Raw genomic sequence first — 14,457 nt, forward strand, 5'->3', positions numbered from 1 at the left:
GCTTTAACCCGCTGCGCCACCAGGGAGGGCCCTATTTTTTCCACTTTTGAGACATCTTAGTTTTTACTTTTCAGTATCTTTCCTGTATCTATTTTTTAAGCATATAACAAGAGTTATAATTGCCTTAATCTCCTTTTGCTAATTATAATATCTGTGTCAGTTCAGTGTTAAGTTTTAGATGAATTTTCACTTGTTATAGGTCATTTTTCACTTTCCTTGTATGCTTTGGAGTTGACTATCAGATACCAGACATTCTGATTTTTACCTTGTTGGATTTTGGATATTTTTGCTTTTTACATTTTTGAGCTTTGTTCAAAAGCACAGGGGTTTTTTTGGTTTGTTTGTTTTTATACTTGTTGGAATGTAGATTCTGAACTCACACAATAGGGGAGCCAGTGACTTGCTTCTGACATGTATAAGTCATCACCTGTACCTCAAGTGTCTTAATTCTTTAAATGGTTGAGTTACAGAAATGCTTTTCATAAAGCTTTCTTGTAAAAGTGTGATGCTAAGTGGTAATAGAGTTTGTTGAGTTTGATGTTTTCACTTCAATAACTGTTTAGTGGATTATTTGTATTATTTATGGGTAAATTAAATTCTCTTTGCTCTAATAATAGTTTAACAGCAAAATCCTCATGTTAGTGGGTTGATTGAAGTAAAGTCACTTTATTGTTCCCATTGAACACTAACACTAGAAAATGATTTTCTATGGTAAGTAATAGGAAATCTGTGAGACTGTCCCCATTCACACTTGGCCAACTTACTGCTGCTGACTTATTGAGAGCAATGCATTCGATTCCAAAATACGGTGTTTGGGCTTAATTTTAGATATTTTTAAATCAATATTAAATAGAGGTGAATAATTTCATATGTCAGAAGCAAGTCACTGTATTTCCTATTGCATCAGTTCAGAACCTATTCCAACAAATGTAGAAGAAAATGTACTCTTGAACAAAGAACAAAAAAAAATCATACTTGTGTATTTAATGCTAACTTTAAAAGTGCATGTTTACTCACTTACAAATTTTTTCCACATTCATGTTGATTCTTGAACAGTTATAAGTAAATGACATTTTATAAAATGGAATCTCTTTGATGAGGCCTATAATAGTGTTTCTAATCTAAATTTTCTTATTATAAATCATCTTTTTGGATAATTTTTATTCTTATATAAAAATTATATAATTACTCATTATATAGTCTTTACTGGAAGATTTCTTAGTAATAATGTAGTTTCATTTTTGAAGCATGGTTGGCTATATTTTGGTACCTATTTGTGTGAAGTGTACTGGATGATTATTTTGAGAAATTGTTACATTGTCTTGATACCTTGCATTCTTGCTTTTTAAGCATGTTCATTCATGAAATAAGAGACCTCCGTAACCTTACCTCTTCCAACTAGAGCTATGAGCTATTTTCTGTGATTCTAGATTCCTTAACCACCCACACAGTGAGACTTTATGATATTCTAGTGAAATGAGTTATTTCACAGTAACTAAGTAGAGAAGATATAGGGAGCACTTATTTCCCAGAGGGTTGGCTCATGTATATCCCATTCTCTGTTCTATCTCAGTTCCCTATGTGTGTGACATCTAGGAGGTGATATAGTGCTATTAAATGAAAATAGAGATATACTTGGGGAGCGAATGGAAATTGGGTTAAAAGGGGTGAAGATGGGGGTGAAAATGCTCTCTTAATTACAAAACTATATTATGTCAAAACAAAATCCTTTCCAAAGCAGAATTTAAAGGTATGGAAAAAGTATCTATTTCAATATATTCCACCATATTACAAACAGAAATATATAGCAAGAAGCCAAAATATTGCTCCGTTCTTTACCATATAAAATATATTTTCAAGCATAGCCATAAATGACACATATTGAATGACACAGTAGACTGATCAAAAATAATAATTAAATTTCTACTATTCTATATAAACTAGGGTTTTTCATTCTTAAATCAAAAAAGGGTGTCAAAGCATCCATTTGTGAGCTGATTCTTATATATATATGATCTATATAATAGTTTATTTTTAGATCATTTTGTGCCTTTTCCATCTCAGTTGCAATCCTCATGGGCTTCCCATCACCAAATCACCCATGTGCCATTACCATAATCCTATGCATTTCCCTCCCAACCCACCCCCCGTTTTTGATCCCATTCCCCACTCCACCCCCATAAAATGTCTCTGGTATATAGCTGTTCATTGGTATTATTATTTCTCACTTGGTCCTTTATTCTCCTGCTATGAGTAAAACCATCTGGTATTTTTCTTTTTTTTTCTGGCTTATTTCACTAAGCATGATCTTTTCCAGCTGTGAGCTGGCTATTTATGGCTATCTTTAGACAATCAGGACCCAGGCAAAATACCCATTTCTGATGATTCTGCAGAGTAGAGGCAGCAAATTCCCTCTATAAAGGTTCTCCTAGTTCTGCAGGCATATATGAGCTCTGCCACTGGTCTTTATTTTTAAGCTTTAAAAAAAAAAAAAAACTTAAGAAAATGTTGCAGAGTGATGTCACATCATTCTAGATGAAGGAAAGAGACAGTCTAATATTCAAATTCTAAAAGAAATTCCTGACTTTTTTCCTTTTTCACCCTCTTAAATTGAGCTTGAGTTTATGTTGTCATTTAAGGGCTTAATTAAACTACCAGATACATTGCTTTTAAATGATTTCATTTTACTCATTTGGCTATAGATGAAGATAGATGTGATGCGCCAAAATAATACTGGTAAAATCATTTGTGGAACAAAAATTTCTTGTTTTCTTACTGCAAAAATAAACCTTAATTATCATTGCCTTTCAGTTCATATAGGGAGACAAACTATATTGCCAAAATGTAAAAGCATTCATTATTGAGTTTTTGCTGGTTTATTGTCATCTAGAAAACTAAGGACAATTGTATTTTTAATAGGCATACTTGCTAAATTATATAACAGAGGATAATTATTTAGTTTACATGATGCTGAGACAGAATATAGTATGTTGATATTGACATTTCTACTAAGTCTGTGAATCAAATTTATGAATTTTCAAAAGAACTACATAAAATGGATGAGTCCTTTGAATTTTGCACATAAATGGGTATTTTAGTGAAGCTGAATGAAATGCAGGTAAATATACATTAGCCATAACATTTTGTGTGAGTACACATCATATCATTGGGCATCATGTTTTTCTGCTTTTTCTTGCACCTTCATCTGTTATACAAATGTACTTTTTAGGGCACACTTTTATCCTCTATTTCCTTGTGTGACATGACAAATATGAGTTTTCCCTGAGCAATGTGAATTCCCTTGTATATCCATTGATTTTATTTTCAATTGGTTTGACTGGTGTTCTTTCTTTATTGATGGGAACTCCAGTGATTTTGAAATTACAATTATCAAGATTGTCAAAAGAAAATGGCAGCCTAATCCTGTATATGGCTGAGTGACCTTCACAATGTTCTTGAAGCACAACTACAACAGTGTATCTTTCCAGATTACTGAAGACCCTTTACTGTGAGAATAAGATATATCTAGTAAATCTAATGTGCATGTGTGTGAGTCTTATGGGCAGAAAAATATATGAGAAATTACAGCTTTCTGAGAATTGTTAAAACTATCACCACTGGCTCACAAGTCATTTACAGAAATTTTTTACTGCTTACGGTGTGAAACCTATTACAAAATTTCAGAAAAACAATAAAGTTGAATGATCGTAAAATACACAGATTTTTTCTTAGGGTAAATTGGATTTCTTCTCCTTTCCTCTGGATCATCAGTGCTCACAGGATGAGAATAGGCCAATATGGAGATAGCAGGAATTGATAATAGAGCAATACCAGTTTTTCTAGAAGATAAATTTTGGGGAAAATGTCAGAAAAAGCAGGCAGTGGAGTTTCAGTCTCTATGTAATATATCCAGACAAAATTGGCGGGAGCATTTACAGTGACTCTTGTGTTAAGCAAACCAGAGATACGCTGTGTGTGAATATACACCTGTATACATATACATGTATATGCATATATTTGTGTGTGCTAACATATCCATTACAATGTGCAAATAAAATTTTATTATACTTAGATCATTTTTAATGTCTTCTGTTGTAGGATCTGAGATGGTTAATTTTGATGGGAAAAGTTTCTTGGTCTACACATTTAATCAGAAAACCACTACAAGTCCAACAAAAGATGTTATTTCTTTGAAATTTAAAACCAGACAGAATGATGGGATTCTGCTCCACAGACAAGGACAGAATGGAAAACACATGACCCTGGAGTTAGTTAAAGGAAAACTCATCTTATTCCTTAATTCAGGTAAAAACTACAAGGTGGTGCTTTGGAAAATATAATTATTTAAATGAAAGTATCTTGTGTATATATATATATATAGATATATATATTAAAAGATTTATTTATTTGTGCATACAGAACTGGGGTACAGGCCAGAGAATCAGGGGTGGCGAAAGACTTCACCAGAGACAGAGTGGGGAGCAGAACAGGCAGATCGACGAAGTACACTGCTGAGGGGAACAGCGGGCGGGTCAGGAGAGGTCTGACACACCATGTGGGAATCGAACTCATGCGGAAGTGGTTTCAGCTTCTTCGTGCAGTGCTTTAACCTGCTGCACCACCAGGGAGAGTCAATATTTATATTTTTTTAATAATCAAGTAGTTAATTTATCCTGAAACCAGAACACTTTTGAGAAAGAAAGGAGATTCTACACTGAAGCAAAGGGTGTAAGTCATGACTACTCAGAGAAACAGAAACACATTCACCCCCACATTTATCTTGAGTATGCTTTTATGTAAAACAATGTGATTTGAGTAATACATAGGATCATTATTAGATGCTCAAAAAAATAACCTGATAATATCATAAGGACAAGAGTGGATAATTGTAAATTTGGAGCTGGCATCATCAATGAGGTGCTGGTGTGAAAATATTCTCAAAAATTAAAAATGAGTAATAAAAATAAGCAATATAATTAAGAATGAAGAAATTGCTCAAGGTCCAAAGAATATGAGTTTAATATTAGGGTAAGACCAGCTGATCAGCTCTTGGGTTAGAAAAAAGTATAATTATTTTGAGAAATACTAAACCTCCCAATAGAAATCATAGTACTGAACTAGATGAAACAGTTCATTTATTTTCCCTCCCTTTTTAGGCAATGCCAACCCACCCTCCACTGAGGCCCACGTAAATCTCACTCTGGGCAGCCTGCTGGATGACCAGCACTGGCATTCCATCCTAATTGAGCTCCTCAACACACAAGTCAACTTCACCGTGGACAGACACACCCATCATTTACAGAAGGGCGAGTCCAGCTATTTGGATCTTGATAATGAGGTGTGAAAATTACTTTTTTTTAAAAAAATATTTATTTATGCATACAGAACTGGGGTACAGGCCAGAGGTACAGGGCAGTGAGGGGATTCACCAGAGACTGAGTGGGGAGGAGAAACAGAGTGGGGAGTAGAACAGGCCGACTGACAAAGTACACTGCTGAGGGGAGCAGCAGGCGGGTCAGGAGAGGTCTGCCGCGCCATGTGGTCACCTCCAGGGGGGGGATTAAACTCATGCTGAAGTAGCTTTAACTTCTTAGTGCTGCGCTTTAACCCACTGCACCACCAAGGAGGGCTAAAAATTACTTTTTAAGTACAAATTTATCATTTGAATCCAATACAATCTCCTAGGTAAATAGAAAAATGCTCTTTCCTAGTATTACTTGGGAAAGTCACTAAGAGAGTAGATAATGTAGTCACAAGAAAAAAAAAATACTATGTAGGGTGATCGTTTCACAGTAAGTGCAAACATCTTATCATTATGTGGTATACCTGAAAATAATTATACCTCAAAAAAAAAAAATACAATGTAAGCTTAGGAAATACTATCACATACAGAAACAACCCTTTCTTAGCAAGTCAGAATTTCTGTGGAATATTTCCTAGCAGTGACAGTTGCCCAGTGGAAGGTGCAGATTTGCCCTTGAGGTGTTTTTTTTTTTTTTTCCTTACCTGTTAGTCTCCACATTAGAGGAAGAGTAAGTAGTCATTAAATTTTGGAACTCTGTAGATGAACTGGATAGCACCGTTTTAAAATTATTCATTTGGACCATTCTTCAGTATAGCATCTGATGTACACCTGTGAACAGTTAGTTACCTTGGACATTTCTTTATCTTTGACAATCCTAAATAGAACTGAACCAGGACCTTTGAAGCAGAGCCCATATTATTATTATTAAATAATATTATTAAGCCCAGCCCTGTTGAGGGGTAGTTGATGCAGTTTGGTTCTAGCCCCACTGAGTTCCTTGGAGCCCTCTTACCCAGAAACTTGCTCAATTCTGAGTGGGAGCCTGGACTTTTCCCTTTTATATAACGCTTCAAGATGTATGTGAGGATGGACCAATTTGATTGGAGCTTGACCAAGACCAAGCTTTGCTCCCCTGAGTTCCGAGTGTTCCCATCTGGTACCTGTATTCCAAATGATTTTTTAATAATATCAGGGCCATTTGACTCAAAATATTGTTTGGGGAAATTTTGAAAGTGATAACAATATTTTCAGCATATTATCTACATTTATTTAATTTTCTCAGAACATCTTCAAACAGTCCAGAAAACTTCAACATTCATTTGGATACCAGATAAAGATCCTGGTCTTGAGTTGAGATTATCATTGGGTATATTATCATTCTAATGTATCAGAGTCCTGGCAGAGCCAAAACTGAAATCCAGGTACTAGAAAGATTTATAAAGTAAAAATGTCATCACAATTGGTTACATTGTGATACAGATCAAGATTTGCCATGGAAATAAAGATGCAATATTCATCACCAGAAATGACACATTCATTCAAGAAGCAAATTGCATGAAGTCTATTTTACCCCATTTATCTAATTAAAATAGATAAATAAATCTGTCATCTAAAACTTCATTTTAAATTTAAATAGAAAATAATGCCAGATTGAGACAATTATCACTATATTTGTTAATCATAAATGTTTTAGGCAGATAATCAGAAAATCATTAAACAATATTATTTATGTCATTTTTTCTTTCTAAGATCAGCTTTGGAGGGATTCCTGGTGATAGAAAATCAGTGGTGTTCCCACACAAAAACTTTTATGGTTGTCTTGAAAATATCTATTTCAATGGAGTGGATATTATTGATTTGGCCAAGAAACACAAATCACAGATCCTCATCATGGTAAGAAAATCTATATAGGAATTTATGAGAAAAGGGGGGTGTAATTGATTATGTCCATTTTGAAATATATCACTCTGCAACACACACATATATAAGTGTATTAAATGTATACATTTTCATTCAGGTTTAATATTTATGTGTGTGTATATATATTTGGAAACAGAGGCATAGTTTTAAAAAGATGTTCAAGTATAATTATATAAGGACTTTATAATACAATGCTTGTTTTTTCACTTGATTTGCTTTTCCTTCTTGGTCTCCTCTCCCCACATGAGACATGAGAGCCGGTCCTCCCATCACCTCCTCTTGTTACTAAGTCTGTGTTTGTCTCTCCATGTTCAATCCATCTGAACTGGTAGACACATATTCACACACATAAACATGAGTGCTTATGTTTATAAACATTTGCTATTGTTCATAAAAATGGGACTACTGGGGTAAGCTTTTCTCCCTCTTGATGCCTTGAGGAAATTCTCAGATATCATGGATAGTTCTGGATCAGAATGGTACTGCTGCTTATTTGGTCATTTCTTATTCAGGACATTTGCTTTATGTGCCTTTTTTTTTTTTTTTTTGCCAATACACTCTGAGAATTGCCGGTGCATTTTCAGGTTCTCTCAGGTATAGTTTTGTTTTGATGAGATAAAGTTCCAGGGAGAGAATATCTTGATATTCTTGAAAGTTTCAGGTTTTAATAACTGTTGTTGGATTGCTTTCCCCCCAACTGTTAATGTAACACTGTCCACCGACAATGTATGAGAGAGTTCTTCCATGACATCACATGCAAACACAGGTGTTCTCCATCTCCTAAACTTTTGCCAGCTCCGTGGATATGAATTAACTTTCATTGTTACTTTCACGTTCATGTGACTACTGGTGAATGAAGTCATATTTTTGTGATTCATCCGGATTTATTTTTTAATCATTGTCCATTCCTATACTCTTGCCAATTTTCGTTTTAATTGATTTGTAATTCATTCTTTATGTGATATATGATAAAGATTATTTCTTATATTATTTATTTTTGCACTGTTTAGTAACAAACACAATCTTTCATAGCACACACTTAGATCATAACTTCCGTTACATATTGATTATGCATAGTCTCAGCTCTTTTTGTGGATGAATGATTTTTTTCATATCGATATGCCATGCCTATATCAAAACCTCATTGACTTGATTACTTTAGCTCTAGTATGTTTTAGTGACTGGTAAGTTCCATTTCACTGTTTTTCTTTGCATACTAGATTGAAGAGAAAAGGCAATTTGAATATATTTTTCCATAGGAAATTTACCAAAATTTATCTAACCTGAGGGAAAAATTTCCTTTAAAGATCTACATTAGAATTACATTAAGTTGTTTCCATTCACACATTATGATTAAAGATAAGTTTCCTCCAAGAACAAAAAAGAGGTTTTCAATAGAACTGTACAAAAATAAAGGCATTTCTGCTGGGAAAGACAGACTTTTGATTGAGTGACCTTCCTGGGTCTCTCAGCCTGTGAGAGCTTCTGATAGGCAGCCAGGTTTCCTTTGGGACAGCCGTCCTCCACACATCATTTTTGTCAGACCTGCAGAAACCCAACTCCTACTTAGAATAAAATGTAGCTGTTATCTAAATGACAAACTTGTAATCACGCTTGCATAATCAAAGTAAGTACCAAAAGTTTCCTAGAGTATGTTCTCCTTGATGTTGGTCTTCATTAGATTAAACATGTCTAAAAACTTGAAGGAGGAAATCTCATTTTTTGTATCCCTTGTCCAATATAAAGCTCAAGAAAAAAGTTGGCTGGACATTCTTTTGCACATACTGAAAAATGAAGGAGGTGGATATTTCCCAAGAGACCCACTCTTAGATTTACCTAGAGGGAACTCCAAGACAAATATGGCAAAGCCTGATTTTTAAAAGCTACTTTTCTGCAAAGTTGATAAGAAACTGTAAATAGTGGGAAATTTGTTGCTAATTCAATGATATGCCAGTCTTACTCTTTTGCTTTCCTAATATACTCACTTTACTTACAGGGAAATGTTTCCTTCTTCTGTTCACACCCTCAAACTGTCCCTGTGACTTTCCTAAGCTCCAAGAGTTACTTGGCTTTGCCAGGCACATCGAAGAAGGACAAACTGTCCATTGCTTTCCAGTTTCGAACTTGGAACAGAGTGGGTCTTTTGCTGACCAGTTGGCTTCAACACAGGTCCATGACTCTCAGCCTTATTCTACATGATGGAAAACTCAAGCTGAGTCTCTCCCAGCCTGAACATCCAGTGAGAGATGTCACAGTAGGTAAGAACATGTACCCTATGATAATAGCCATTGGTCATGTCTGTAATACCTTACAAGTAAAACTAAGATTGGTAATCTCTAAAATAAGTAGATGATTAAACCAATAAGATACTCATAATTCTAGTAGGAGAAACTAAATTCCATTATCCTTTGACATAGGTTAATTGCAGGCTGTTGATGAATGAGTCAGTATGAAAAAAAATTAGCATAATTACAAAAAGTTTAAAAATAACTTGTTACTTGATAGTAAGACTGGGCAAATTTGAATTACTACAAGAAATTAGTTTAATTCTAGTTAGCCTTAAAAAATAGAGTTAACTGGCCCTCCCTGGTGGCGCGGCGGGTTAAAGCACAGCACTAAGAAGCTAAAGCCACTTCCGCATGAGTTCGATTCCTGCCTGCCCCGGAGGCTACCACATGGCGTGGCAGACCTCTCCTGACCCGCCCGCTGCTCCCCTCAGCAGTGTGCTTCGTCGATCTGCCTGTTCTGCTTCCTGCTCTGTCTCTGGTGAATTCTCTCACCCTCCGCATCTCTGGCCTGTACCCCAGTTCTGTACAAATAAATAAATAAATCTTAAAAAAAAAATAGAGTTAACTGCCTTATAAACCTATGTATACATTGATTTTCAAACTGTTAAGTCATAAATTTTCCCTCGTCTGTCAGCTGCTGCTTTTAGTTTTGGATAAGGCTTCTCAGAACCCCTGGTGGATATTTTACTCCCATATTCCAAAGAGGATTAATTTTTATCTGAACTCACTTCTAGAGTCATGTTATCTTTGACCTTTGCAGTTGAGTGTTTATTAAAAAATAAACAAAAAGTCAACAGACACATGGCATGTAATTTCATGAATATTGAATGAGAAAGGAATATCGTGCCTGATCTAGGATTATGGGTTTTGGACAGAAGAGCTGGGAATAAAACTGAATATTTTCTGTCTTTTTAGAAATTAAAAAAATGAAATAATTGACAGTGTGCTGAATTTCCTTTTGAACCTAAGTAATATAGCTGATAGTCTCAATTCAATAGGTTGCTTAAATCTTGGTTTTATAAATTTAGAATCCACATGCAGTATGAAAAACACGAGATGCATTTACTGTTTCACATGTGCATTTAACACCCTCCTCCCAACACATACATATATTAGTTATTGAACTTTTCTGTAAATTGACACTGAGAAATTACCTAAATATGTTATTGCCCCTAATTTTTAAGCTTTTACAGCTTTGTAAGATGTTCTTTTTTGGAAGCAAAGGAAAGGTAAATGTCTTTTAATACTTAATATGCTGCTTGTTTTAGTAGAATGTGTGGGGAAAATTTTTTTACATTTGAAATAGATTTTTAAAATAACTGATTGCAATTATCAAGTATCAAACCATGTACCAAACTAAACCAAATTGTATAGAAGTTAAACTTCTTGCACATTCATCAACATTCTATTTCAATATTGAGAGATCCTGCTAGACCACACCTAAATCTGGTACAGAAGAGATAGCAGATTTTAGATTAGTTTTCTAGTAGCTGTCTCAATAACTAAATGTATAGTCTCTTTATGTGTGTGATTATGGGGGTAGGCAAAAGCTGGTAGTCACAGATAGAAGGAAATAGGAAGAGTAAAAGTGAGTTTGCATGCTCACCTGTGGAATGTCCAAGAGGTCAGAAAAGGCACAGTTCTATCCTTTTCCAAATTGTCCCTGCTGCCAATGCCATTATTCCTTGTTGCTTGACTATTAAATCATTTGACTTATGCACATGGGAAGATTCAAGTTTCCAGAATTGCCTCTGAGCTATGCCAGCTGATCATCTTTGATAAGCATCACCTTTGATGAAGTCTGGGCCTTCATCTTTTTTTTTTTTTTAAAGATTTATTTATTTGTGCATACAGAATTGGGGTATAGGCCAGAGGTGCAGGGGCGGTGAGAGGCTTCACCAGAGACAGAGTGGGGAGCAGAACAGGCTGACTGACGAAGTACACTGCTGAGGGGAACAGCGGGTGGGTCAGGAGAGGTCTGCTGCGCCATGTGGTCACCTCCCGGGCAGGCGGGAATCAAACTCATGTGGAAGTGGCTTTAGCTTTTTTTTAGTGCTGCGCTTTAACCTGCTGCGCCACCAGGGAGGGCCTGGGCCTTCATCTTTAAGATGAGACTAATATAGTATGAGAATCAATGCTATCAGGCACATAGCTCCTAAGAGTAATAGCTCAGTAACTCTTACTATTTCAAAACTAATCCCACAACTCTTATACCCTGCCTCCCCAAATCCAGATTGAGGCCATTAGAGGATGAGGAGGTTAAAGAGATATGGTAGAACTAGGATCATTTTAATAGTAGCATAAATCAAAACAACAAAATCTGCTCTCTCTTTTCCATGATGCTTTGGTAGTACTATTGCTTGGAAACAGTCTCTTCTTTGATCAGGCATAAGAGTTAAAAAACACACTAAAGAAAAACTGAAGATTAGAATCAGAATGGATAGATTAAAGTGAATAGACAAAAGTAAAAAAAAAAACTAAATAGAAATCTGACTGTAGAATTGAGACTACCGGAGTAGGAGGGTGAGGGAGGGGAGCGCAGGTCAATGGGGACCTAATGGATTGTGGTGGAGGAGTATGAGTGCTTTGTGGTGGGTCTGGTGTGATAACATACTTCTAAAGAGGTGTGACCCTAAACTCACCAATCATATACATTGGTGTAAATCACCATAGCTTAATAAAAATAATAAAATAATAACAATCATAAAAGATGGTGAACATAAGTGCAGATATTTTATTTTTTAATTGGAAGTGACATCTATTACATATCCAAGGAGATATTCTGGAGTGTTTTCTAAATGTTCTCCCATGAATTACTCTACATACTAGATAGAGGAAGAGTGAGAATGGGAAAGAACCAGGAAAAGGGGAGGAGGAGGTATGGAAGAAGGAAAAGGTTTGAAAATCTTGGAGGGAAGTGAGAGAGAGGGAGGGAGAAAATAGTTCGCAAAATCAAGTTAAATGTTAGACATCAGTGTCAATTTTATATGGATGTGGTCATCATAGTGACAGATACACTGTTTGCCATGTGAAAGATACATCAAATGACAAACCTAGCAGGAGCATTTAGATATTTTTGTCATTTGTTCTCTTAGCTATAGAATTACACAATATTTTTCAGAACTCTATTTCAGAGTCAATATGTATTTTAAAAAATCTAACTCTCAATCCTTCATATTCTAGTTCTCAGCTTTTCTCATTGTCTTTCATGAATAAAATCAATGTTGTTGAGTCTTTGCAGACAAAAATTTTTGAGTCTGCAAAGCTAAACTAAAAGCCAGGGTGTAGCATTTTTACTGTACTCAGTATACCTGTACATGACAGAAACCTGTAGTGAATTGGAAAATTTCCTCTCCCTAGGGGTAGGTGCTGGGAAGTCTCATAACTAATATTTAACAATCTGAAAAAAATGTTGTAGTGTTTTATACCTTCTGGGTCATGTCAGAAAGACATTTCCCACAGACAGATCTTGAGTCCATACACAGACTCTACAAAACAAAAAAACACTGTCTTGAAGAGCATTTAAGGAACATGAATTTATATGGTCAGTTGAACAATAAATACTCACATGTGACATTAAGTTAAATATAACTGGTTAGCTTTCTAATGGATACATGGTCATATTTTCTTTGGCGTTAACATCTTCACTGAACTAGAATGTACTAATATCCAAGTCTGTGTGTTTATCACTTGTAAGACATATTATTTAAATATACTAGTACATTACATGAGAGGATCTGCTTACAGTCACATGGATTCACAGTATACTCATGACCTCAAAAAAATTCAAGCAATCATTACTTTTCATGTTTAAATGAGTGTTTCTTTCTAGGTCCCTCCATTCCTGTTAACTAAGAAATTTTTCTAAAGATCTCAGTTATACACTTTCCCTGTTTAATTGAAATTTGCAGCCTTTGGCCTACAGTGGGAGTGACAGTGAATATGGAGGGAAGGATTATAATCGCTTGTTGTTGACTTAAATTTTGGCCAGTGGAATGTGAATGGACCTAACATGCCATGTTAGAGTAGAAGTTTCAAATGCTGTAGCCAGATTCTGTAACATGCTTTTTCCTCTCAGCCAGGAAGCAGAGCTGGGAGTTGGAGGTTAGCTCTGAAATCCTAACCCCTGGGGCTCAGAAGACATGAGGACATAGAGCCAGCCCTGCTGAACTATAGCAAGGAACAAACAGTTGTTATTCTTTGAAACTTGAGGATCGTTGCCCCAAATTACCTAGTAGAAATTAGCTAACAAAAATGATCTTGACCAGCACCCTGGGACACCATCTGTTAACTAATTTATCTCTGCATGTTGGGCATTCCCTCAATAAGACCTTTACATATAGGAGGTGCTGGGGTCAGTGCAGTTGGTAGCAGTTACGGCAGTTGTGACCAGTGCCAATTCTGTCACTTTAAGAAAAAAACATGTTTCAACTCAGGGATTCAAGACACAGTGACTGTTTTTTGAAGGGACTAATGTTAGTTTTTAAACATAATATAATATTTAGATATTGTAACCACGGGCTCCCCTCAGTGGTATCAAATTTGAAAATATAGAAAATGTAAAAGTGATATAAAATGAAGCAGTCACACTTTTATTTGTCCAGGAATTACAGTTACCATTCAAGAATATTTCCTGCCAGTCTTGTTCCATTTTCATACAGTGTTTGAGGGTGTGTACACACATACCTTAATGCAATGCTATTTTTAACTTTACATTTTGTTAAATTAATTTTCATGTTTTGTTAATGCTCAAATTATTTTTAAAAACTATTAATGTATTTTGAATAGTCTATTAAAATTAGGATAATAATCTTATACAAAAGCAAAAAGAAGTTTTTATTTATCTAACTTACTTTAGAAATGTTTTGTCCCAACTTCTGTGACCGGCCACAAGAAAGGAAGGCGGGAGGCAGAAAGGCTGAGCAAGCAGAGTTTATTGCTCCC

General features: G+C 35.4%; 1 protein-coding gene across 1 annotated transcript in view; it reads left to right on the plus strand.

Annotated features, from left to right (window-relative positions):
• The window catches only part of LOC101629086 (contactin-associated protein-like 3), a 191,916-nt gene that overhangs the window by 103,952 nt on the left and 73,507 nt on the right, over positions 1 to 14,457 (plus strand). Inside the window, exons 5-8 of the mRNA XM_012726558.1 lie at positions 4,099 to 4,305; positions 5,157 to 5,338; positions 7,055 to 7,198; positions 9,222 to 9,483. Of these exons, the coding sequence (XP_012582012.1) occupies positions 4,099 to 4,305; positions 5,157 to 5,338; positions 7,055 to 7,198; positions 9,222 to 9,483 (795 nt within the window). The remainder of the gene's footprint in view (positions 1 to 4,098; positions 4,306 to 5,156; positions 5,339 to 7,054; positions 7,199 to 9,221; positions 9,484 to 14,457) is intronic.

This window comes from Condylura cristata, unplaced genomic scaffold (genome assembly GCF_000260355.1).
Source record: "Condylura cristata isolate star-nosed mole 26May11 unplaced genomic scaffold, ConCri1.0 scaffold00017, whole genome shotgun sequence".
Taxonomy (NCBI): Eukaryota; Metazoa; Chordata; class Mammalia; order Eulipotyphla; family Talpidae; genus Condylura; species Condylura cristata.